This window comes from Cygnus olor, chromosome 2 (genome assembly GCF_009769625.2).
Source record: "Cygnus olor isolate bCygOlo1 chromosome 2, bCygOlo1.pri.v2, whole genome shotgun sequence".
NCBI classification, from domain to species: Eukaryota; Metazoa; Chordata; class Aves; order Anseriformes; family Anatidae; genus Cygnus; species Cygnus olor.
This window is the reverse complement of record NC_049170.1, coordinates 127,504,919-127,527,293: the sequence shown is the minus strand read 5'-3', so window position 1 is coordinate 127,527,293 and position 22,375 is coordinate 127,504,919. Positions and strand designations below refer to the sequence as shown.

General features: G+C 40.5%; 2 protein-coding genes across 6 annotated transcripts; one reads left to right on the top strand and one right to left on the bottom strand.

The window, feature by feature from the left end:
- Positions 1 to 4,336: 4,336 nt before the first annotated feature.
- Positions 4,337 to 8,460, bottom strand: TMEM70 (transmembrane protein 70). The gene is made up of 3 exons (XM_040546032.1): positions 8,199 to 8,460; positions 7,570 to 7,681; positions 4,337 to 6,434 (listed from the first exon to the last, which is right to left on the bottom strand). Exons 1-3 carry the CDS (start codon positions 8,325 to 8,327, stop codon positions 5,986 to 5,988), a joined length of 690 nt encoding a protein of 229 aa, XP_040401966.1. The 5' UTR covers positions 8,328 to 8,460; the 3' UTR covers positions 4,337 to 5,985.
- Positions 8,461 to 8,500: 40 nt separating this feature from the next.
- Positions 8,501 to 20,681, top strand: ELOC (elongin C). Of its 5 annotated transcripts, XM_040546036.1 has the most exons (5): positions 8,575 to 8,652; positions 14,383 to 14,518; positions 15,836 to 15,895; positions 18,047 to 18,190; positions 20,254 to 20,681. In XM_040546036.1, exons 3-5 carry the CDS (start codon positions 15,892 to 15,894, stop codon positions 20,442 to 20,444), a joined length of 339 nt encoding a protein of 112 aa, XP_040401970.1. In that variant the 5' UTR covers positions 8,575 to 8,652; positions 14,383 to 14,518; positions 15,836 to 15,891; the 3' UTR covers positions 20,445 to 20,681. The 5 variants fall into 5 exon arrangements, with proteins under 5 accessions (XP_040401968.1, XP_040401969.1, XP_040401970.1 ...); XM_040546035.1 differs by lacking the exon at positions 14,383 to 14,518 and having other exon boundaries at positions 8,502 to 8,652; XM_040546037.1 differs by lacking the exons at positions 8,575 to 8,652; positions 14,383 to 14,518 and adding an exon at positions 8,946 to 8,964.
- The last annotated feature ends 1,694 nt before the right edge of the window (positions 20,682 to 22,375 follow it).

The window sequence follows — 22,375 nt, the reverse complement described above, 5'->3', positions numbered from 1 at the left end:
ATGCTATGTCCTAGTTCTTGGCATGTACCAAGAGAGTTCCCAAAACCTCATCTTGTTGGAAAATTATTTTAAGATGTTAAACACATTCAATAAAGAAAGGGGAAAATTCATCTAATTTTCCTCATAGGACCATTTGTAACAGTTTTTCACAGAATCATAGCATGGTTGAGGCTGGAAGGGACCTCTGCAGGCTATCTGGTCCAACCCCTCTGCTCAAGCAGGGCCACCCAGAGCAGGTTGCCCAGGACCGTGTCCAGGTGGCTTTTGAAGATCTCCAAGGAGGGAAACTCCTCAGCATTTCTGGGCAAGCCATGCCAGGGCTCCATCACCCGCACAGTGAAGAAGTGCTTCCTCGTGTTCAGAGGGAACCTCCTGTGTTCCTGTTTGTACCCACTGCCTTTCGTCCTGGCACCAGGCACCACTGAAAAGAGCCTGACTCTGTCCTCTCTGCACTCTCCCTTCAAGTATTACAGACATTGATAAGATCCCCCCCGAGCCTTCTCTTCTCCAGGCTGAATGGTCCCAGCTCTCTCTTAGCCTTTCCTCACAGGAGAGGTGCTCCAGTCCCTTAATAATTTTGGTGGCTCTCTGCTGGCCTCTCTCCAGTAGCTCCACATCTCTCTTGTAGTACTACTGGTGCAGCCTCACCAACGCCGAGCAGAGGGGAAGGATCACCTCTTTTGACCTGCTAGTGATACTTTTGCCTAATGCAGCCACGAATACTACTACTTTGTGGCAAGGGCATGCTGTTCAACTTGGTGTCCTCCAGGACCCCCAGGGCCTTCACTTTCAAGCTGCTTTCAAGCTGGGTGGCTCCCAGCATATACTGATGCTTCAAGTTGTCCTTCCCCAGGTGCAGGACTGTGCACTTCTTGTTGAACTTTGTGAGGTTCCTGTCAGCCCATTTCTCCAGACTGTCGAGGTCCCTCTGGATGGCAGCATGGCCCTCTGGTGAGTCAGCCACCCCCCAACTTCCATGTCATCTGCAAAGTAGATTAAGTAGAATCTTTTGAAGAAAAAACTCTGGGCACCTGGAATACGACACCATTACTGCTTCTGATCACGGTTTCAGGATTGCTTCTGAAGACACTCCAGTATAAAGGGACTATATATAAGGTGTAAGGCAGAAGGTGGTTATTCACAAAACAAAAACCCACTTGGCAATCAACATGAAGAGCAGAAAATTGTAGCAATTCATGGGTAAGTTTCTCTTTACAAATCCTCTAATCCCATCTTTGACAATGATTGCAGTGGAAATGGAAAGTCACGACCAGGTAGATTAGAAACAGCAAGAGGATTCAGGTCCTCTACACAAACCTGATGGAGCATTTTGAGAGTGCCAAGGAGAGACTGATCCCAGAACAGTGCACCACTGCTAAGTCCATGTCTTTTGAGTAATTTTAAAATTGTTGTGGAAAGAAAGAAAAGAAGCGATGTGTTTTATACTGAATATATATTTTAAAATGCTGTATGCACTTTGGCTTAGTGGTTTGATTTGAATATATCATGTTAAGCCATCAGAGGCTGTTAAAAGTGAAGCAGAGACTAGGCATTACACTGTAGAAACATTTATGTTGGAAATAACTCTTTGCCTGCTGCCAGTAGGCTTAAAGTTTATTCTCTCTAAGCCAAGTTTAGGATCAAAACTTGTAGTTACACTCTAAAGTATACATTAAACGATTAACTTGGCAGGAAGAAGAGAAAGCAGAGGGTAAAGGGGGAAGAAAGTGTTGTGTCCTACCTGCGGCTGATAGACAGAAAGCATACCACAGCAACACTATCTACCCTGGTATTCCAGAAATGGAGACAGCTGGACATGTTTTCTGGCTGTTTGCTCTTGTTCTCTGCTTAAAATAGCTGCTCATTTGAGCTTATTTTGAGCTGCTCGCTGAGGCCTGTATAGCTGTGGTATAATCTTATTACTGTGGATCCAACTCTTAGCTAGCTCACTTGTCCCATTTCTTAGCGAGGCTGAATTGTTGCAGGCTATGCTGTACATGGGGTAACGAAGAAATTTGTAGTATGACCATGGAACTCCAGGGCAATAAAATTAAAACAGTTTACCAAGTTTCCACCTATTAAGTTATAATTAAGTTGTAATAATTCGTGTGCTCTTAATTTTTATGGCACAATTACATTAAATTTCCATCACCTTAATTAGGCTCTCACAGTACAGTGCAAAAAGACTACGCGGCTTTTCTTCATCTTTGCCCATGCAATGACTTTGGTTTGTATTAAAGCATGCTCCAGTGAAACTAGCTACCTTTTAATTTTAGGGAGTGTGATTAAGAGTGTGAAGTACCTCAGGTCTTTAAAGGTTTCTCTTTGCATTATCAGAAGGGGATAATTTTCTGATCAGAACATTTTACACGTGCAAGAAAAGGCCGAAGATTGTGGGATAATTTAATTTACAAAAAATGAAAGAAAGACAAGAAGCATAGTACTTTATAATTAAGAACAGATAGGTACTAAAGAGTAGTATTTTCGACAAAGCCAAAAACTTGAGAAAACGAGAAATGGCAAGAGAACACCATGTAGTCAGAGACTCTAAAGAAAAATCTGCACTTTCCCTTTCCTAGGGAAAACAGCAGTCATCTACGACCTTCTGTGGAAGCTCTTAAGGCTGGAAGCAGATAGGTAGCGAGTGTCTAGGAAGAAGGCTTGAGTCATTGCATGTGTTCCTGCTATTCACACCAGATTGAGAAAAACTAGTACTAGCTTGAGTAAGATGTGAGACCCAGCTGCTAGTACCAAGTGATGGGTTAGCACTGAAAGGTTGCAGGAGCTGGCAACTTCCAGGGTAGGTGCTGCTTTGCAAATATGACAGCTTGTAGAGCATCTATTTTAGAAGACTGGGCTTCTACATCAGTATTTCCTTCGGAATCTCTACCCACGTGTATAAGCACCAGGTTTTACAAATTACTTTTCTTCCATGTTGTACATGAGTTACCTGCACCAGAAAAAACACCAGTAATTACCAGGGATGAAAACATTAACAAGTAGGAAAACCTTTGCAATTAGAACTGCTTTTCACCAAATATATAAAACTGAATAAAGAAGAAAATGGTAGTTCACAAAATAGAACTGTGAAGAATATGGAGCCGATACTTAAACAATAAAAAAAAAATCTGGCAGTACGAATAACTTAAAAGCAATCTCAGTTTACTGAAACGCTCACACTATAATCAATTCTCTTGCAGAATTTGTTAGTAGCAGGATGGCCTGTTTTGCTTTATGCACATTTCTTAGCTTAGAAGGACACCAAAAATTTCAGTTTCCCACTTGGAAATGCACTCAGTGCACTATGGAATGCATCTGAACTTCAGTACCTTGAGATTGCATAGTACGATAGAAGGATCGGTTCTGCAAGTGGAGTGTAACAGCAATCTAAACTGAAATATCTACATCAAGACAGGCTATTCAGTATCCAAAGTAAAATAGAAATGCATCAAGAAGTGTTTTTGGATTACATTTCCATTTCTTCATTTTGTTGCTAATGTGAAGAATGAGCTACTGTTGCTTGAGTACTAGTCTTTTCTGGTCTCAGCAAGTTCCACAAGGGATCTAAACCAGTTACATATGTTCAAGTACACACTGCAAGTAAAAATTGCAAAAACAGCTAAGTCTGAGAATCCTGGAATTATACACAAGGACAGTCAAATGCTAACAGGTCAAAGGCATATTTATTTGGTGACCATAAAAAGAAATATGATTCAAAGATTTACAGTTTGTTTCCTGAATTCAGAGTTTGCCAAGTTAGCAGCAAATAAATTGTAGACCCAGTGGAATACTGTGCATCTCTAGCAAATTTGACCTTTGCCAATGCTGGAAAGCAAAAACTCTTTTCAAATTTTAGTAAGATCACATTTTAATATAAAAGTACTTTTAATAGAAAGCTATGGAATTACCACTGTTTTCAAGGTGCACATTTGGTAGTATAACATATTCTTCTGAGACTGCATTGTGGCCAGAATTGTCATCTACCTGCTGGTAAAAACCTGCACATGTATTTATTTTAAATCATCTATCTTTCAAAAGCCACTTACTCAGTGAACTTGCATTTCACTGTCAAGAGACAAACAGGTAGAAGAAATGATGTTTACTGCCTCTACTTTCTTTTTTGAGAAACTTAACCACTGGGATGGAAAACTCTTATTATTGCTGCTTAAATCTGACTCAGCAAGATACCAAATTTCAACAGTGAAAATTCTTACCAGTCAGAAGAAAAGTCTGAGGATTTTGATATTACTTAAGAGTTCCTGTTCCCTCTCTACTTGGCATTTAAAGATGATGAACATCATAAGTGAGCACAAAAAGAAGAGAATGGGCACAGACATGGAAAGAATGAACAATTTTTTAATTAGGTGTAAAACATCACTTCATTGAGAACAAGTACTACAACCAAGTGATCAGAATTGCTTGTTACTGGCCTCCTGTCTTCAGTATGATGCATTGAACACATTTTTGTATATTACCGCTTACCTACCGAGTGATACTGGCTTTACGGGGTTAGATCAGGCTTTTCAAATGAAAGCTGTTCCAACACAAATGTGCCTCAGAAATAACTCAATGGACTGATTTGCTTTTTAATTAGCAATTATATCAAGAGTGGTTTCAACAGTTAAGAACAATATTTAAAAACACATGTATTTTAGAATTATCTACAGCGTCAACCTGCAAGAAGGAATTGGAATCATAGTTTTAGAATACATTTAGACTTTTAAATACATCTTTTCCTTGGCTAGAACTTATAACCACCTGTACGGATGTTTCCTAATTATTTTTTCTTTATTCACAGGATCAGGATGACTAATCAGGAATTAGTAGCAAGCATCAGATTTACAAAGTAAACTGCCAATATGAAAGGATCAGTTTGAATTCTGTATGTATTCTTGTCTGATTCAGCAATTTTTTAAGTCTGAAAATATTTAGGACTTTCATTATTTTTATACAAGTACTTGTCAGTTTGCGTGTCAAACTTCTCCTTGGATTAAAAACATTTAAATCCAATTTTCACTTATTCAGAGTGCAAAACTAATTTAAGCAATCCAGTCACATGAAAAGATCTAATGCTCTTTACTTGAATTAAAGATGTCTTTCTTTGCAGACCTAAAAATCAAGAGGTATACTTTTTAAGGCACAAGCTCTAAACAGTATTCTATCAGAGATTTCCTTTTGCATCCCCAACTTTCACAAATGGTGAATGAGTCCATTTTAACCAGCAGCTGCTAGTATTTTAAGTTGGTCCAAATACAGCATGCTTTGACAGGATTTTCACAGCACAGTTCTTATACTAACACGCTCCCCTAAGTACACACAGAAAAGACAGGCTACTTGTTTTCCGTATCTGGGAGCAGTGTTCCTTGGGAATGGGACTCTATCTTAACACACCATTTAGTACCCGTGACTATACCTTGCTGTGACTAAGCTGTTCTTTCTAACTTCTCCAGATGCCCCCCAGACCTCTAAAAGGAACTAGTAACAATACCTGTCTGCTTTCTGAAGACTCTTCCTGGCTAAGTAAAAGCCGATACCACTCTGGGTATGAAGAGCAGCATCAGGAGGAAAAAAAAAAAAAAAAAAGAAAGAGCCCTATCTTTTTGCATTAAATGCAATTTCTCTCTAATCTTAAAAACTTGACAGGTAATGAATGCTGATCATTTTTTTAATATGAATTTTACAACAGAGATTGTGAGTATGAAGCACAGCCCATGAATTTTACCATTCTCCTGGATAGTTAATAATAAAAGTCAAATCAAGAACAGCAAGCACAAGACAGACATAAGCATTTTTTAGTACGTTTTGTGTCATTAACTTTGAAGAAAGACTGCACATTGTTTAGAACCTTTTTTTTCAGTACATTCCAAAACACATTTGGGGAACTCAAATGTTACCTGATACTTAAGAAAATGTAATAGAACATAACATGCTTTTACATATATAGCTCTGCACCATAAACTATAAGTGACATTCCTGATCTGCAAGTTATTTACTTTCACTGTTTTCCTTTTCCTCCTCAAAATCAAAATATAAGGATTTGTCATAGCCCATGAGACGGTTAAAATCCTCAGGATTCTGGAAAAGCAGCGGATTAACAAGCATTGATTTAGTTTTAGCATAAAACGTTGTAAACATCTTGGTGATGTCTGGAATCTTCACATCTTTCTGATGGAAGACAGTCACTTTTTCTGTCAAGATTGCATTGTACGTAATAGCTGTATAGGTGTCCATTTCCTCTTTGTAATAGAGTCGAATCACATAGCCTTTTGTAAGGATATGCAAAGTGACTGGCGTTACAAATGTAAAAAACCCTATCAACCCATAAAATGCAGCTTGTATAAGCAGACTATCAAATCCAATGCCAGTTTTGAGCATGATGTAGGGCACCATGAACAGGTTGAATACGCTGGTGGAGTAAGAGAAAAACCTCACACCTACATAAAACAAGAAGAGAAAACCAAGGTTAATACTTAGGAGTAAAATCATCTCTATAATTGCACATGGTCTGCTACTATAAATTTATGTCATTACTTGAACTGATAAAGTTATTGAAAATCCACTTTTTAAAAAACTCTCCAATACAAGAAGCCATTAACAAGAACCAGGAAACTCAGTACTCTCTTCCTTCTACTGTTACGGTTTGTTTATATATTCACACTGGGTTTACCAAAGCTAGCAGCTAGCTCTATTTCTATGATGAACTCAGCTATTATGCAATTATGCACAAGTATGAAGCTTTCACCTCACAGACAGGAGTAATCACCACAGATACGGCCAGGCATCTCTCCCTTCCCCAACAGCCGAAGTAGACATTCAATGTGCTTTACAAAGAAACGTTTGCTTGGTCCCCCACTGTGCTGAAAGTTGAAAAATCTAGCTTAATCAATACTAACAAGTACTCCACAGCCATCTTTGCATACAACTTGGAAGACAGTAACCACTGCTGTGGAACACCCCCAGTCCTTGAGCCACCGTAAGAACCAGTAGTCTAAGAATGCTGTGGAAATTAAGTATGTCAAAGCATACTTTTTCCTTCATTTCAAAAACACCTAACAGAATCCACTCAATGGACTACTTTTCACTAGGTCTTTGGAACATTAGCTGGTCAAAGAAGATTAACAGAAGTCTTACTACAGACAGCGCTTTTCATCATAGCATGTGCCTACTTCAGAGACATTTCAGTAACGTTCAAAAGCATACAGAACGTGAATATCAGTTACAGCTAGTCTCTGTTGTCTCCTGGGTTGAGAAATGCACTCCACAGGCTGCAAGAGAAAAAGAAGTAGGCTGAGGGATTACAGAGTTGCACTGTACTATCAAAACTCCCCGCAGACCTAAAATTAACTGAAATATAGAAAAATTGTTAACATTAACCATTACATGGTGGAAAAGCATAAAGTCAAGCATGACAACAAGATTATTTTTTTTTTTGCTGAACAGAGGATTTGGGTTTTAGCAGAGATAGAAAGAATAACATTCAGTTTTATAATGTTGCATTTAAAAGTTTTTAAACAAACAAACAAAAACAAAACACAAAAAAAGAAGAGCAAATCTCTTCAAGTCACATACCAAACACCGCCTTTGCCAAGTTTCCTTTATAAACTAATCTTCCATGTTCCGGGTGGTCAGGAGGGGCGGATGTGCTGAGGCTGCGAACAGCCAGCGCATGAAAAGACGTAACCTGGAAAACGAGAGCAAGCAACAAACATCAGTACCAATCTGCACTTCACAAAGGTGTCTCCTTGTCCTGAAGCTACTCCCAGCATCCTCAATTAGGAATTAAAGTTAGGGTACACACTATGAGGCATACAGAGATTTCAAATAATACATTGATTCGTTATTTTTATGATATTCCAACTAGTTATTTCAAAGCAGCATTAAATATCGACAAAGCGATGTACAAACGTTAAACTCGCATCCCTTTTATACACGGCTTGCAGGAAGGCCTCCCAAACCCGCAACTCTTAAAATCCCGGTTCAAGCCCACGACTCCACAGCACACGTTTAGCACTAAGCGAGACTGCAGAGGGAAACCCAGCCGCCCCAGCCTCGCTGCCCGGCGATCCCCAGCACCTCCCCGGTTTACCCCACGCGTCTTCGCCAAAACCTCTCTTCCTGTATTTTCCCCGTTCTTTTCAGAAAGGAGTACGCCGTGAGGCCGAGGCCCACCACCCCCGGCAGACCCCTCCCCCCCATACCTGCCGCCCCCCCGCGCTGTCCCGGCGGCGGCAGGCGGCGGCCGGCCCTCGGTGAGCGGCGGCCCCCCGCAGCCAGGCGGGGCCGGAGGCGGCCCGGCGGCAGCAGGCGGCAGCTCGGAGCAGCAGCATGTCGGCGGGCCGCCTCCCCGGCGGCGCAGCCCCGCGCTCAGGCTCCCCCGGCAGGCAGGCACCGCCCGGGACCCGCGCAGAGCTCCCCGCGCACCGCGCAACGCCGCCCCGCTCCTAACATGGCGGCCGCCCCCCCCACCCGCGGGAAACTACGTCCCCCAGCGTGCCTTGCGCGCCGCCGCGCGGCATGGCGGGAGCCGGGCGGCCTCGCTCCCTTCCAAGGGCAGGGCGCGGGGGAGCGGAAGTTGCGCCGTGCCCTGGCGGAAGCGCTCGGCCCGAAGCGGCGGGGGCCCTGCGAGCGGGGCGGAGGGAGCGGCGCCGACGGGTGAGGGGGCGGCGGGGCCGGGCCGGGCCGGGGGGAGCCCGGGGGAGCCCTCGGGGCCCTCCCGGAGCCCTCCCGGAGCCCACCCGGAGCTCGGGGACAGGGCTTCGGCCTCCGGCAGGTCCCTCCCGGTGCTGGGGTGGGGGGAGGCGGGGGCTGGAGGCGGGTGGGAGCCTCCCGGAGGTGTCGACGCCGCCTCCGGGAGGGGGGCCCGGTTGTAGGTGGCCGCTCCCCGGCTTCCCTCAGCGCCCGGGGGTAGGAGGGAAGTCGCGCCGCTGAGGAGAGCCTGCGCCTCCGGGAGGGCTTGTCACGCCGGTGAGATATCGCTGGCTGTAGGCACACGCGTGGGGGGGGACGGTGTGACACCAGCAGGCACCTCCGACGGCCGGCGTTATCCTATAACGCGCAGTGCTGTCCGGAGGGGCTTCAGTAAAGGTGTTTGGTGTTGTAGATCGCGGTATAAGCAAGCCCTGCGCAATAGGGACGCCTAAATAGTCGTGGGCTTTCCTTCTGTTTACTTGGCTTTGCGGCGGGTCGCTCGCAAAAGTTCAGTTTGGAAGGAGGCCAGGAAAATGCAAGTAGCAGACAGCTGAGGTACCTTCAGAGCAAGAGCAACTTTGTGCCCGTGTTCGTGAATATTCCTTTCTGTACGCAAGGTTCCTCTTTTTGCCATACTACAGACAAAAACACTGCTGGGAGCGAAACACTGTTCATTAAATCAAGAGTTACTTCGGGGAGAATAAGTGCTAATTTTTCCATAATACATCTGGAGATCAGCTATCCAGTGTTTTGAAGCAGTGTAAATCATTTTTTCCCTAAGATTTCCCATAAACACTGGGAGGCTTAGGATAGATAACCTTTAGAAACTGTAAGCACTTTTGGCAGTTTTTTCTTGTTGTATCAGAGAAAAGTCATTTGAGATTTTATTTTTTTCATACTAGAATGGGTGACGAACACGTTTTGCTACTTTCTTCTAGTCTGAATTTAAAGACTTAGTATTGGTACAGTGAGGAGATCCAGATGATTCTCTAATTCTCTTCTTCTGTCTCCCACCTTTGTGTTTATTCTTCTGATATATTTGTCTTCATGCTTATGTCCTTTATGGTTTGTGTGGCGACAAATTCATATCTTTGGAAAACTTACTTAGCTTCAGATGACACGTTTTTGTAATTCTAAAATAAAGGAATTTGGATGTAGGAAAAGTTTTCTTTTATCTGGAAGGTTTCAGTATTTAGTCATCTTTGTTGTAGGGTAGTTTGCATAACAGTAGGTTTTGACGAATGCTTATAATGAGAGGGCAGAAATCTGTGCCATATAAAGAAAAAAAATGGAATATGCTATCAGCTTGTTTTTCCCCCCAGTAGGAAGAGGTATACAGTAATCAGGACTTTTATTGTATGTTAGGAAGAAAACAATAACCCCTTTTTTTCTTTCTTGGGAATTACTGGAAAGGAAAGCTTTCTTTGAAAAAGTGTATCTTAAATAAAGTGAGGTCTTTGATACTCCATGCACAGGCAGCATCCTGGCTCATCTCCTGCTTGTCTGAACTAGCGTTCACCTTTAGTGCACCTTCCTGACAGTTTGTCCCTGAATGTTGGAACTGTAGTGCACAAGCATGGGATGGTGAACCAGCTGCTTGGGAAATCGTCGTGTACCAATTTTCTCTCATGGTTTTTCTAAGTATGCTTCAATCCTTATTTACATTAATGATTTTTTTGGTGTGTCCTGAACAACGAATGCTAAACTGAAGAGTGGTATTTTTAAACGGAATAGTGTATGGGATCTAGAATAGAACTAGAGTTTAGGATTAAACAGTAAGAGACTACTGTTCTAGCACACAAGAGCCTTTGTTTACTGAATAACTCTTCTTGATACGCAAATGACACCCAGAAAATTTCACATTTGACTTCTCAACTAACCCAGGAGTTGTAAAGGCATTTGTGTTATTTGCCCCACACTTTCCAAAAAGTTGATCACGTAGAATGCAGAAATGTCACCAACTGAAGCGTACAAAAGCCCTGTGTGTGTCTGCATTACACAGCAAAGAATTGGAAGCCATTTGAGTTAACCTGCACCAGAGTCTGAGTTTTAGAGAGTTTTCTGTGGGAACAAAGAATCTGAGTGCTTGCAAGTGTTTGTGTCCATTTAAGCTTCTTATGCTAACTGAATTAAAATGTTGGGTTCTGGAATCTCTTTTTGCACGTGTTCAGTTGAATTAGGGTGTGCTCACCAAGTGCATTCCGGTCTTGTAGACATACAGGGTATACTTGTGTAGGTACTCTGAAAATGGTGGGAAGCCTGGGAGACAAGCGTGCAGCTTTGGCAGTAAGCTAGGAGGGTCGTGGACATATTTTTTTTGTTTGTTTTTCTTCCACTTGATGCTTCAAGAGAAACAGGAGAGAGAAGTCAAACCAAATGCGCTGTCCCGCACTGTTTCTGCTTAGGGTTATGAGGAGGACAAGAACATATTTAAACATGCTAACGAGAACACTTGCCTTGTGTTGTTTAGTTATCGTGGTTTATGATACTTAGCTATATTCTACCCCAAGGTGTAAATCATCTGCTGTTCCCACAAACTTTTCTGTAAGCTTATGAAACACTGCGTTAATTGAAGAAAACAGGCTGTGGCGTGCGTGGGATCACGTTAGTACCGTCTCAGATAACTTGGGTGTAGTTGTTGGAAAGAAGATGGTTTTCACAAAATCATTTCAAGCAGCAGTATGTTCAGATCTTCACAATGTGTCCTGACACATTGAACGCTTCTTAATCCGGAAGAGGAACCAATAGATGCTAACAGTTTTACTGCTTTTTTAGCTTTCCCGGGTTTCTTGTTTTCCTTTCTTTCTCTGTTTTCCTGCTCTCTTTTTGCATTGACGCTATGATCCTTCCATGCTCTTTGCTTACCGTATTTTGTCAGAAGTAAACCTATACTCCTAACATCCACAATTATATTTTTCAGAAGTGATATATTATGTCAGGATGACTAGTGACAGAGCAAGAGAGAATGGCCTCAAGTTGTGCCAGGGGAGGTTCAGGTTGGAAATTAGGAGACATTGCTTCTCAGAAAGAGCAGTCGGGCATTGGGACGGGTTGCCCAGGGAGGTGGTGGAGTCACCATCCCTGGGGGTGTTTAGGGAAATTTTGGACATGGTGCTTAGGGACATGGTTTAGTGGGCGACGTAGGTGGTAGGGGGATGGTTGGACCAGGTGATCTTGGAGGTCTTTTCCAACCTTATTGATTCTGTGATAGCAAGAACTAGAGTGAAACCAAGCTCTGTCCCTTGCTTGCAAGTTGAATGTGTCATATAGTGGAATGTATGATCTTTTTTTTCTTGTAAGTAGGTAGGATTTCTGCGTCTTCTGCTTTTAGCAATGCAATGTTATTTTTGTTCTGTATTCAGAACCAAACTTGGATTGTGGAGCTGTGATAGAAACTTTATTCTTTGTTAGTTTATGCTCATTTGTCAGGCTTAAACTGAGGAATAATCTTGGAAATGCCTTTCCCTCTTTGTTTATCCTTTTAATGAATTGTTATATTTATCTTAATTCCAGTTTTGTTTTGCTAAGCTGAGCAAGCAAGACTTTCAATTTCTCTTTCTTTTACAGCCTCTTTGGTCATGTCAGTATCTCCTTTCTGTAGTTTTTCCAGTTTGAACTTTTTTCTTGAAAACAGGTAATCAGAATTGCATGTGATACTCCAGACAAGTTGTCACCCATGTGTGGTACAGCAGCATTAATATTTCCCTGTCTCTGTTGCAAAAAGTTCCTTGATTTGCATTTGCTTCCTCCCTCCCTCCCTCCCTTCCTTTTCTTTTTTTTTTTTAAATACTTCAGAGCTGCATCAGCTTATAGCTGACCACAGAAAGACCAACACTTCCAAACGATGAGTCGTGGCTATGTAAAAGAAGTCAGTCCTTACGTGCAGGGCTCTTGCATTTCATAGTTTCATTTCATGTAGCTTCTAGTGTGCCATTTTTCAAGACCAGTCACTTGGTGTGACGCTCTGTTCCCCTTCTGCTGCAGTGCCTTCCACTTCTGTCTCATCTTAGCCTGTCTTTTTTTTTTTTTTTCTGGCAACATTGTTAAAATAACAAGTTTCGTATCATTTTTGGAGAAAATAGTAGTTCTTCTGCAGTCCAAATGTTCCACGTTCACAACATCACACGGTATTGTTGGACAGTTTTTCTCCTTTTAAGATTATCCTCTTACCCCATTTATTTAACCCCAGATGATTTGCTTAGTCCAGATTGCATCTAATTAGCCCTCCTTTCCTGTTTTCAGGGAAATGACTGGTTTGGGCTTTAGGTATTAGCTAGTCCAGCATGCCAACTTGTATCCTGTTTTCCTTTATATTTCATAGAATTGACCACTAAGCCTGATCATGTTTTTTTCCCCCCTTAGGTGTTAATACCTGTGTTTTTTTCTCTCTAATCATATGATAGCACATTTCATTTGATGTTATTAAAATGATCGCTGCGTTTTTTGCCATAGCTCTAATATTTTGGTGTAGACATTGTTTCGTTTCCCAAGATTTAATGTGCCCCTCAAATCATGCTCTCACCTTGGGAAGTGTTAATGTAATTGCGTTCCCACAAACTAGCCTGACCTTATGCCTATATTTAGTGGCATTATTTGTATTGGAAACCGAGGCACGCTTTATTTTCAGCAGTACATCCACTGGTATGGATGGCATCACTTATGCTTATTCATAAAAACAAGCAGTTTCACTACTCTCTTGGAGTGTACGGAAGGGTTTTGTGGCTAGAGAAAGCGGTAGCAGAAGTGATGCTCTCTTCTGTGAAACAGGAGTAACGATGTAAGGTATCCCTTCTGTTCCTGAGTAACAGATACCCTTCAGGATGCTTGATTTCCATTTACAGAACCTGCTGAAACAGGTGAAAGATGTCATCAGCTTTTGTGCTGCCACAGTTCCAGCATCCAAATGTAATTTCCTTGCAGGAGTTTCTGGAATTTTTGAAAATGACAAGGGCATTTAACGTTCGATATTGGGGTGTGACAGTCTACACAAATTGACTCTCAAAGGGCATTCTTGAGCGTGCCTTATGTGCAGAAACTTCTCACCTGGTAGAAGATTTGCATTATACCAAGGGGAAAATAAATATTTGGAGATATTTTGGTCAAGTTGGGATAATTTTCAAAGACAGCAGCGGTGTAGACAGAGGATGCTTTTTGCTCAGTGTTCCACAGATACCTAAAAACCATTATTTAATCTGGTAATGCATGTGTAGGTTGATGAGGTATACTTAACAAAGTGCCTTCTCGTGAAAGCTTGAGGACCCGTTCAGATTATTTCATACTTGTTTTCGTACTTGCTTGCACAGAGTAGTTGTGAAAAAGAGAGCTGGAACAAATCAGCACGCTCAGCACCAAAGTACTCTTGAGAAGTGAAGCGATCTGCAATAGCAAGGGGCTGCATCTCCTAAAGGTGTAATTCTTTTTGACTTTGCTGAGGACTCTCTGTAAAAATTCAGCTTGTAAAAAATTTCAGCTCCCTCCTCAACTTGCTTACGTTTTTTTTTGCTAAGTTTTTACCACAGTTATAGGAGGGAGGAGACGTGGGAAGCAGTCTCTATTCTGTTTTTTCACACCTTCCTGCTCTGGGGTCCTTCACTGTAATTGCAGTTCATGCTTCTGCTGTTGCTCATTGCTTTTTGAAGCAGTGAAATGAATTACCAGAATCCTTACCGGTCTCTGTGCTGCCCCTGATCCCAGGTGTCAGCTGGGAAACCAACCAGAGTCGCTGGTCGTGTTTTCCTGGACCTGTGGGCACACAACAGGATGTCATTGATTTGTGCTGGGTTAATGTTTGGAGAGAGCTGCAGACATGAAAGGAATTTTAGGACAGCAGGTGGGTGGAATTTCTCTTCCAAAGCTTTCTTTTCCTCAGCAGAGATGCAGTTTGGTGTAAAGAAATGTATGTTGCGTATAACTGGATTTGTTACGCAAATAAGCGTTCTGTTTCTATCACCCTTCAGATTCATTTCCGTGGCAAAAAATGTCTGCAGCAGGCTGTGTGTCAGCTTTTAAGGTATGGAGCTCCTGGCTCCATACGACGCAAATACCTGCATTAAATATCCGGAGTAGATTATCTAGGTGACATTGGTGTCTGTGTCGGGAACCGTCAGTCTTCTAGGAAGGCCGGGTTGGAAGGCCAGGTGTTTAGTGCACACTGATTAGCTTGCTCCCTGAGCCTTCTCTTCTCCAGCCTCAACAGTCCCAGCTCTCTCAGCCTCTCCTTATGTGACAGGCGCTCCAATCCTTTGCTCATCTTTGAGGTCGGTTGCAGGACGCCCTTCAGTCCCTCTTGTACAAGGACCCAGACTCCAGATGTGTCCCACTGGCGCCGAGCAGAAGGGGAGGATGCCCTCCCTCAGCCTGCCAGCAGCACGCCTCCTCAAGCAGCCTGGTTTTGTCGACCTTCTTTGCTGCAAGGGCACGTTGCTGGCACGTGTTCAACGCGGTGTCTGCCAGCACCCTCAGGTCTCTTCCTGCAAAGCTGCTGTCCTACCGGTCAGCCCCCAGGCAGTGCTGTTGCATGTGCTACTTTGCAGTTCTTTCACAGGTGCCTTTTCCTTTGATGAACTTCATGAGATTCCTGCTGGCCCCTTTCCCCAGCTTGTCGAGGTCTCTCCTGAATACCGGGACGCCTATATGATAAATCTACCTCCTCTATTCACATCATACTGAGCTGTTCTCTGGCATCTTTTTTCCTGTGGACAGACTGGTCAGTCTCTTAAGTGCCTTCTGTATTGTGGTAGAACTTGCCTTCTTTACCTCCCTGCTACCATTGCACGGGTGGTGTCCATAGTAATAAAAGTAATAAGCTACTGAAGTAACTGTCTGTAAAGTCAAAGGCTTTTAAAAACCTTAAAAACCTTTTAAAACTTTAAAAACCTTTTAAAAAAAGGGAACATTTTCTTCCAAAAGCTACGGTTTAGAGATTCTAGAATGTGGCGAGCGGGTAGGGATATCTGGATAGCAAAAATCAAACAAACAAAAGCAAAACAAAACAAAAAAAAGTAAACTTTAAGTGTTCGTGAAATTGCATGTTGTATATCGTTGTTCTTTTATTTAATAGTGTTTATAATAATATAAAAGCTTGTAACTAACGCTGACGTAAGAAATTGGACTACTGACTGCAAATATTGCCATTTGTGTTTTTCAGACGCTCCTATTGCAAAAGCTGCTGTTGAAAAGAAATAATTTTTTTATAAGAAGAGAATGGGTAAGTTGATTTTTCTTAGACTTGTTGTTGTTGTTCCCTGTGTGAAACATTTTCTCTCCTACTCTGGTAGAGAAGGTGAATTATAAGACTTTAAATGTTGATCCTGTCACTAACTTTTCTTGTAGTTTGAAACCTCAGTGGAATTTCCTACAGATCTTTTTTTCTTTTTAAGAGGAATTTCTCAAGTGAATGTTTGTTCATTGAACAATTTGTTCAGAGCGTATCTATCAAACAGTAAATTTCACTGAGCTTAACATGTTTATTGATGAAAATATATATACTAAAATAGGATAGCTTTAGGTTTTATAGCAAAAGACTTTTAGATAGAGGACAAGAAAATTTCACTATATATTGACTTAAATATTCTTTGCTTACTAAGGTCAGCCTGTCTAATTCTGGCTGAGAGATCATAATAAGCACTGACTGATAAATTACAGTGTGTGTGAGACTTGACTAATTGTCTGAAACTGTCATTATCTGTCTCACTACAAATGATGGTTAATGAAACAAAGTTGGACAGATTCTGGATTTAGCTACACTTTTCCTGAAAGTATTTTAGCTTCTTTGGCACTTGACGATACTTTCTTAAAATTGGCAATAACTCTACGGTAATTCTATTTTAACTTGTAATTCACAAAGCAACTTAATTGACTGGGGGGAATATTGTATTTGCTATAGCACTATATACAATGAAAGGCAATATATTATAATTAATGTAATTTCTATTTTTATTTTGTCAGAAGGAGAAACAACACTAACAGTCAAACATCAAGTTTGTAGTCTCTGGTTTATCTTCCATACTTCTACGTGCGATCATGAAATATTGAAATTACTTTTTTAGAAGTGTACAGATCTCTTCTGTTACACTTTTTGAAGCTGTAAGAACTTTCGTAACTTCCATTTTTACCTCTCTGCCAAAATTAATACTGTTCTGAAAATTAAGTCTTATGTGCAGTGTTAAGTTCAAGTATTAATTTTTAATAGAACTGAAGCTATACTTATGTCAGTTCTTGACTCCCTTAGAAAATACAGTCTTTGAAATAAGGCATTAACTGTCCAGTCTGAATATGATAGAAATGGTAGATTTACTGGGTTGGTGGGTGTTCTTGCACTTAAAAAGTTTTTTTTTTTTTTAAAGTTTTAAAACTACTGTGGTCTTCATTACTCAGCATTTTACATTTTTACAGCACTGTATGAAGACCAAGTACAGGTGCAGTCATCTTGGTGCTACGGGGTCCTATAGTGCTAAGCACAGTGTGGGCAGAAAGTAGTCAGTGGTTCCTGCCCCAGAGCACGCTGCTTCAACTGGCAGGGCAAGTGCAAGAAGGGGAAAGTGTGAGTGTACGGAGTGAGCAGCGCAATGGTGGCAACGATAACACCGTTTTTTCAACTTAAAGGTAGTGCTGTTACTTAGGAGAGAATAAATGAATGAACAAAAAGGGAAGGAAGATTAGGGTTTATAGTGAAAGCAGGGAGCAGGTACATAGTGAGGTAGAGAAGGGAAACAGAAAAAGCATAGTCAAACTGGTGCTGGGAGGCTTTCCAAATTTCCCTGGTTTTGGTGCTTTTTCACCGAAGGTCACGATATAGGTGTGCACTAATGCTCTTGATGTGACTGAGCAGCGGGGAAGGAATGAATCTTATTTCATTTCTCTAGTACAAAAATACCTTGTTAGACTGCTTTTATTCCTTCTATTCTTCAAAAAGCTCTTTTTTTCTTGCAGTCTGTATTTTTAAATATTTAGATGTATTTATATAATTTCTATTAAGTACTAGCGTGCAGACATGGCAATAGCTTTGAGAATGGAAGAAGTAGCACATTCTTAAAATAAGTACATACTTTCACTTGAGAATTTGTCTAAGGGAAATTTCTTTCCTACATAGATTTTTTAAATGTCAGAATTTGGAGATGAACAGAGGAGAGAGGGGAGATATTAATCAAAAATCCTACATTTTTCTAATAATTCCTTCTCTTAAATAGGTTGCTGAACTCTTCAGAGAAGTCTTCAAATATCTAAATTCTTCTGTCTTATTTTTGGTGGTAGTCAGTGGTTCTTCTGCAAATGTAGTCACGGGAAAAACTGCAGCTTGCGTTTTTAGTAATGTGAATCAGTTATTGTGTTCTGAAACTGTTAATGTTTTCCACCATAGATGGAGAAGAGAAAACATACGGTGGGTGTGAGGGCCCAGATGCTATGTACGTGAAGTTAATATCTTCTGATGGCCATGAGTTCATTGTAAAAAGAGAGCATGCGTTAACATCAGGAACAATAAAAGCTATGTTGAGTGGACCAGGTAGGTAGAAAAGATTTAATACCGTCATACCCTTTTTATTTGTTGGACTGTTTAAATGTATATCATGTAGTGAGTGAAAGCTGGAACAAATAATAACTTGATCAAAAGCTGACAGTTCTGTTTCCACTGGAACAGTCTACCTCTGTGGAGTATTGTATGCCATATAATTGGACTCTGTTTCTGGACAGCTAGCAATCTTACGATGTTCTTGCTACTAGTTTTCCCTGTTACGAGAACTTGAGGGCATTGTGTGAAAGTTGCAGCTGTCAAATTCAATACAAACAAGAGTTGGTAGCTCTTCAAAGTTCCTCCTCTGTGGTGGAACTTTGAGTATTCAAAGAATCTTATAGCAAGGAGTTCCTGAGCTTAATGGCAAAAATTAGCTTAAGTTTGAAGGAGGGAGATAAATTTAGAGAAGGGAAAGCCTTCACGTTTTGCTAGATGCATGAGACTACCTCCTGTTTAAGAAGTGTCTGAACTAATTGTCAAAGCCTGAATGGTGGAGGAGAGAGTGGGGAGAAGTTAACATTTGTGCCTTCCTTCTTCCTTATCCTCATGCCATATATTTATCTTTGGTCGCTTGAATGGCGGACAGTGGGCTATGTGGGCCTCTGATTGCTGGAAGGATCTATTTGCTGACTATACTTTGAAATTACTCAACAGTTGGGCAAAGTTGCGTAAATTGAGCAATTAAAGTTCTCAATTTAATAGTCTGCTAAATGTCATTGTAATAGTTGTGCTTGAAAATACGTAGCAGATCTATTGTGTCTGATCCAGTCTGTGTCAGCCTCCCAGGTGTGTAAGAGGAAGAGTAGTTACAAGATCTGCTCTGAATTTGTTCCATGGTCTGTAACAATGTGAAGAAGTAAAAGGCAAAGTATCCTGTTTAGAGGGCTAGAAAATGGACTCTGTAAAGGAGTCAGCTTTTAAGCACGTTGTATACATACTTGCAAGATGAATAATTTTCCTTGCAAACCCATTTCTGCTGTCCACTTAAATAGGTCATCATTTCACTGATGGTTGTGTGTTCTCTACTTCAGTATTGTGAGATTTTCAATATGCTAACATTTGTGTTGCTTCCTACTGTTCCTGTAATAGAATTCAAGCCAGATTGGCTTCAGTACATATGTGCAGATACTTCTACACAAATACGTGTAGACATTAGTAAATAACTCTGTTTTGTAGTTACTATGAAAGGGATTCCTACAGAGGTAGTGGTAACCACATGTTGCTAGGTCTCCCACAAATATGGAGTGCATGTTAGTAGGCTTTGTGTTGTTTGTCAGCTTAATGAATTTAAAACTGAGAGATGAGGAAAACGGTTACAAAGATAACAGTAGGATGGCAGTGGGACTAACAATGGGATGATGTCATATCTTCTAAATTTCATCCTTAGAGGGCACAAAAGAAAGGTTCAAATATACTTGAGTTTTGATCTTTGGATAAATTCTTCAAATCTAATAGGGCTAAAGCCCTGTTATATGGAACCTTTCGTACCATACTTGGGTTTTCCTTTCCCGCCTGCCTGCCTGTTCTCACAGCTCAGCAAGTTAATGTAACTTTTGACGTTTCAACTGAAACTGTCCAAGAAATTCAAAGATAGTGGGATGACAAAGGGAACAAAACTGATAAGTGTGCCTATGCAAATATGGAATATATATTAAACAATTTTGTTTTCTTGAGAAAGCTAGCTAAAAATTTGGATTGATACCTGTATTTGTAAATGTTGTTAGTGTGGGCTTCAGCGTGGAATGTGCTACAGCTTTAGAGCACCTATCAAAAGCAAGCATCAGAATTAAACCTAAATTTCTGGTGTAGTTTTTCAGAATATTATTAATATTTTCCAGCCAAAATGAACAAAGATTTTTAAATACAAGGGATCCTCATATTCCTGAGGGCTGTGAATGTGGCACATCCTGCTTTGCATTGAAGAGTGTAATACCCAGGAATATGGGACCTAGCAAGTCTATTTGGAATGCCTTGTATTAGCGTATAGTGAAGTGTTTCATTTTTGCAGTGAATTGAGATTCTGATTTTTGGTTTGTTGTTTTTTTCTTCTACAGGACAGTTTGCAGAAAACGAAACAAATGAGGTGAATTTTAGAGAGATCCCATCCCATGTCCTATCCAAAGTATGCATGTATTTCACCTACAAGGTCCGCTATACTAACAGCTCTACGGAGATTCCTGAATTCCCAATTGCACCTGAAATTGCACTGGAACTTCTGATGGCTGCAAACTTCTTAGATTGTTAAATAAAATAAATTATAATAAAAATGTAAAACTTTTTTCAGTATTTAATACATGTAGTTCAGTTAGTAACTTTTTTCAGATAGCATGTTGCGTGTGTGCTGTTGAGAACTGTAAAGTTCACTGCAGAGGCAATTGCCTTCAGTCCTTTTGCATATAGCAATCATTCAGTTGAAATTTGTTTTGCTGCTTACACAAATAAGGACATTTTCACAACCGAGACAAATAAACAAATATGCCAATTAGTAGATGGCTATGCCTTATCCTTTAGGTGTGGTAGAAGTTTCTTTTAATACAATGACCGTATAAAATACTGGAGTTTAGTCTAATGTTCTCTAAAAGGTAATTATAGTTAAACACAAGTAGCTGTTTAGAGTTTCTAACTTTCTCTTACTGTTAAAGTTTCTAAACATCTGAACTTAATCTCCTTTGTAAGATAGCTGTCCTTTAGCATAGTTATACTAACTAGATTAGAAGTGCCCTCTAAGGTTTGTATATTGACAGCAATATTCCATTTAAGTTGGAAGTGGAGTATGTAGGAGAATGTTTAAGGCTTTTAATTTAAATCATAGTATAGACATTTGAAGAAAGTGTGTTTGATGCATTTTTCTTTTATAACCTAATTTTTCCCCTTTAGTAATTAGAAATGCTTGAGTCACTTGTCTGTACAGTAAGACTATGATCGTACTGACAGTGGCTTTTAATCTGTCTGCATTACCTTCTGTATAACATGTAAGGTTATTCTTAATGTACCGTCATTTGACCTGATATGGATTTTATATGGTTTCAGTTATGTTTTATTTCCGCTGTTGTGATGGATTATGTGAAGTCTGTATTTAATCTTTAGAGCAGTAGTCATTCAAATTTTCTATCATAACAACTGAAAAGATAGCAGTTATCCTATCTTTTACCTCTTCCCTGACCTCTCCCTTAAATCCACAAAAAAAAAAAAAAGACCCTGAAATGTGGAGGTCTTGTATTTGAAGGAAAGGGCATTAAGCAGATGTTTATAGAGCTTTTTTTAAAAATAAACTTAATAGTTATTTCCAATGTTTTTACAAATATTTTAGAGGAAAAGGATTGGCAAGCCACTCACATAATACTAGAGTGAAACACATCACCACTTGGTAATTCCTGTTGGTAATTGCCTATACTATCAATTCTTTGTTTAAAACAAATTTCCATTTAAAGAAAAAAAGAAGAGCTTAAACTGAGACAAGAAGTTGCTTTTTGTTCAGTCACAGCCTGAAGAACCCTTCTGCCAAAGTCATCTGTAAATGAGAATGTATTGTGAAAAATGATGCAAGAACAATGTAGTTAGCATTTCCATCGGCTGTCTCTGCTTCAGATTTTTGATTAAGAAATGATTGTGGTCTTTTATGGAAAAGTCCTACTGACAGATGGTGGGACCTCTTCGTTGATGTATTAACTGATTGTGAATTTAGAGGGTTAAAACTCTTCTCTAAACCTTATTGCCAACATAAGTACAACCTTTGAGGTTTTCCATACAAAAACTGGTAACTTTATACATAGACTATGCAGTCTGCCCATAAAGGAGTTCAGTTCTGACAAATGAAATCTTACTCTGGACTTGAGCAATGCTTGATAGACAAGCTGACATATGTCAATGTGTTGATAGACTAGCTGACGTTTATTCACATCACATACTTTGGCACAATTTATCGTGTTTAGTGTGGGGATGTTTATAACTAGATTGGTTTTGCATGATAAAGCTGAAGTGTACTGCAAAGCGATTGTCTGAAATCCTATGTTTGAGCACTCTGGTCAGTGCTATTAGTAACTCATTTTCAAGAGCACTAAAAAAAAATGAACACAAAACCAGAAATACCCTGTTATGCTGCTTTTGTTAGAGCCACTAGGACTATACCCTAAAAGTTAAAGGGGTACTGACATGGATATCTTAGTCCCAACTACA

Bases quoted from the DNA above. Each gene is read 5' to 3' on its own strand.
- TMEM70 (XM_040546032.1), bottom strand. From the start codon at position 8,327: ATGCTGCTGCTCCGAGCTGCCGCCTGCTGCCGCCGGGCCGCCTCCGGC. The intron at 7,682-8,198 runs GTATGGGGGGGA...CTCGTTTTCCAG, and splicing joins ACAGCGCGGGGGGGCGGCAG to GTTACGTCTTTTCATGCGCT. The intron at 6,435-7,569 runs GTATGTGACTTG...TGTTTTATGTAG, and splicing joins CTTGGCAAAGGCGGTGTTTG to GTGTGAGGTTTTTCTCTTAC.
- ELOC (XM_040546034.1), top strand. From the start codon at position 18,031: ATGTTTTCCACCATAGATGGAGAAGAGAAAACATACGGTGGGTGTGAG. The intron at 18,191-20,253 runs GTAGGTAGAAAA...TTTCTTCTACAG, and splicing joins AGCTATGTTGAGTGGACCAG to GACAGTTTGCAGAAAACGAA.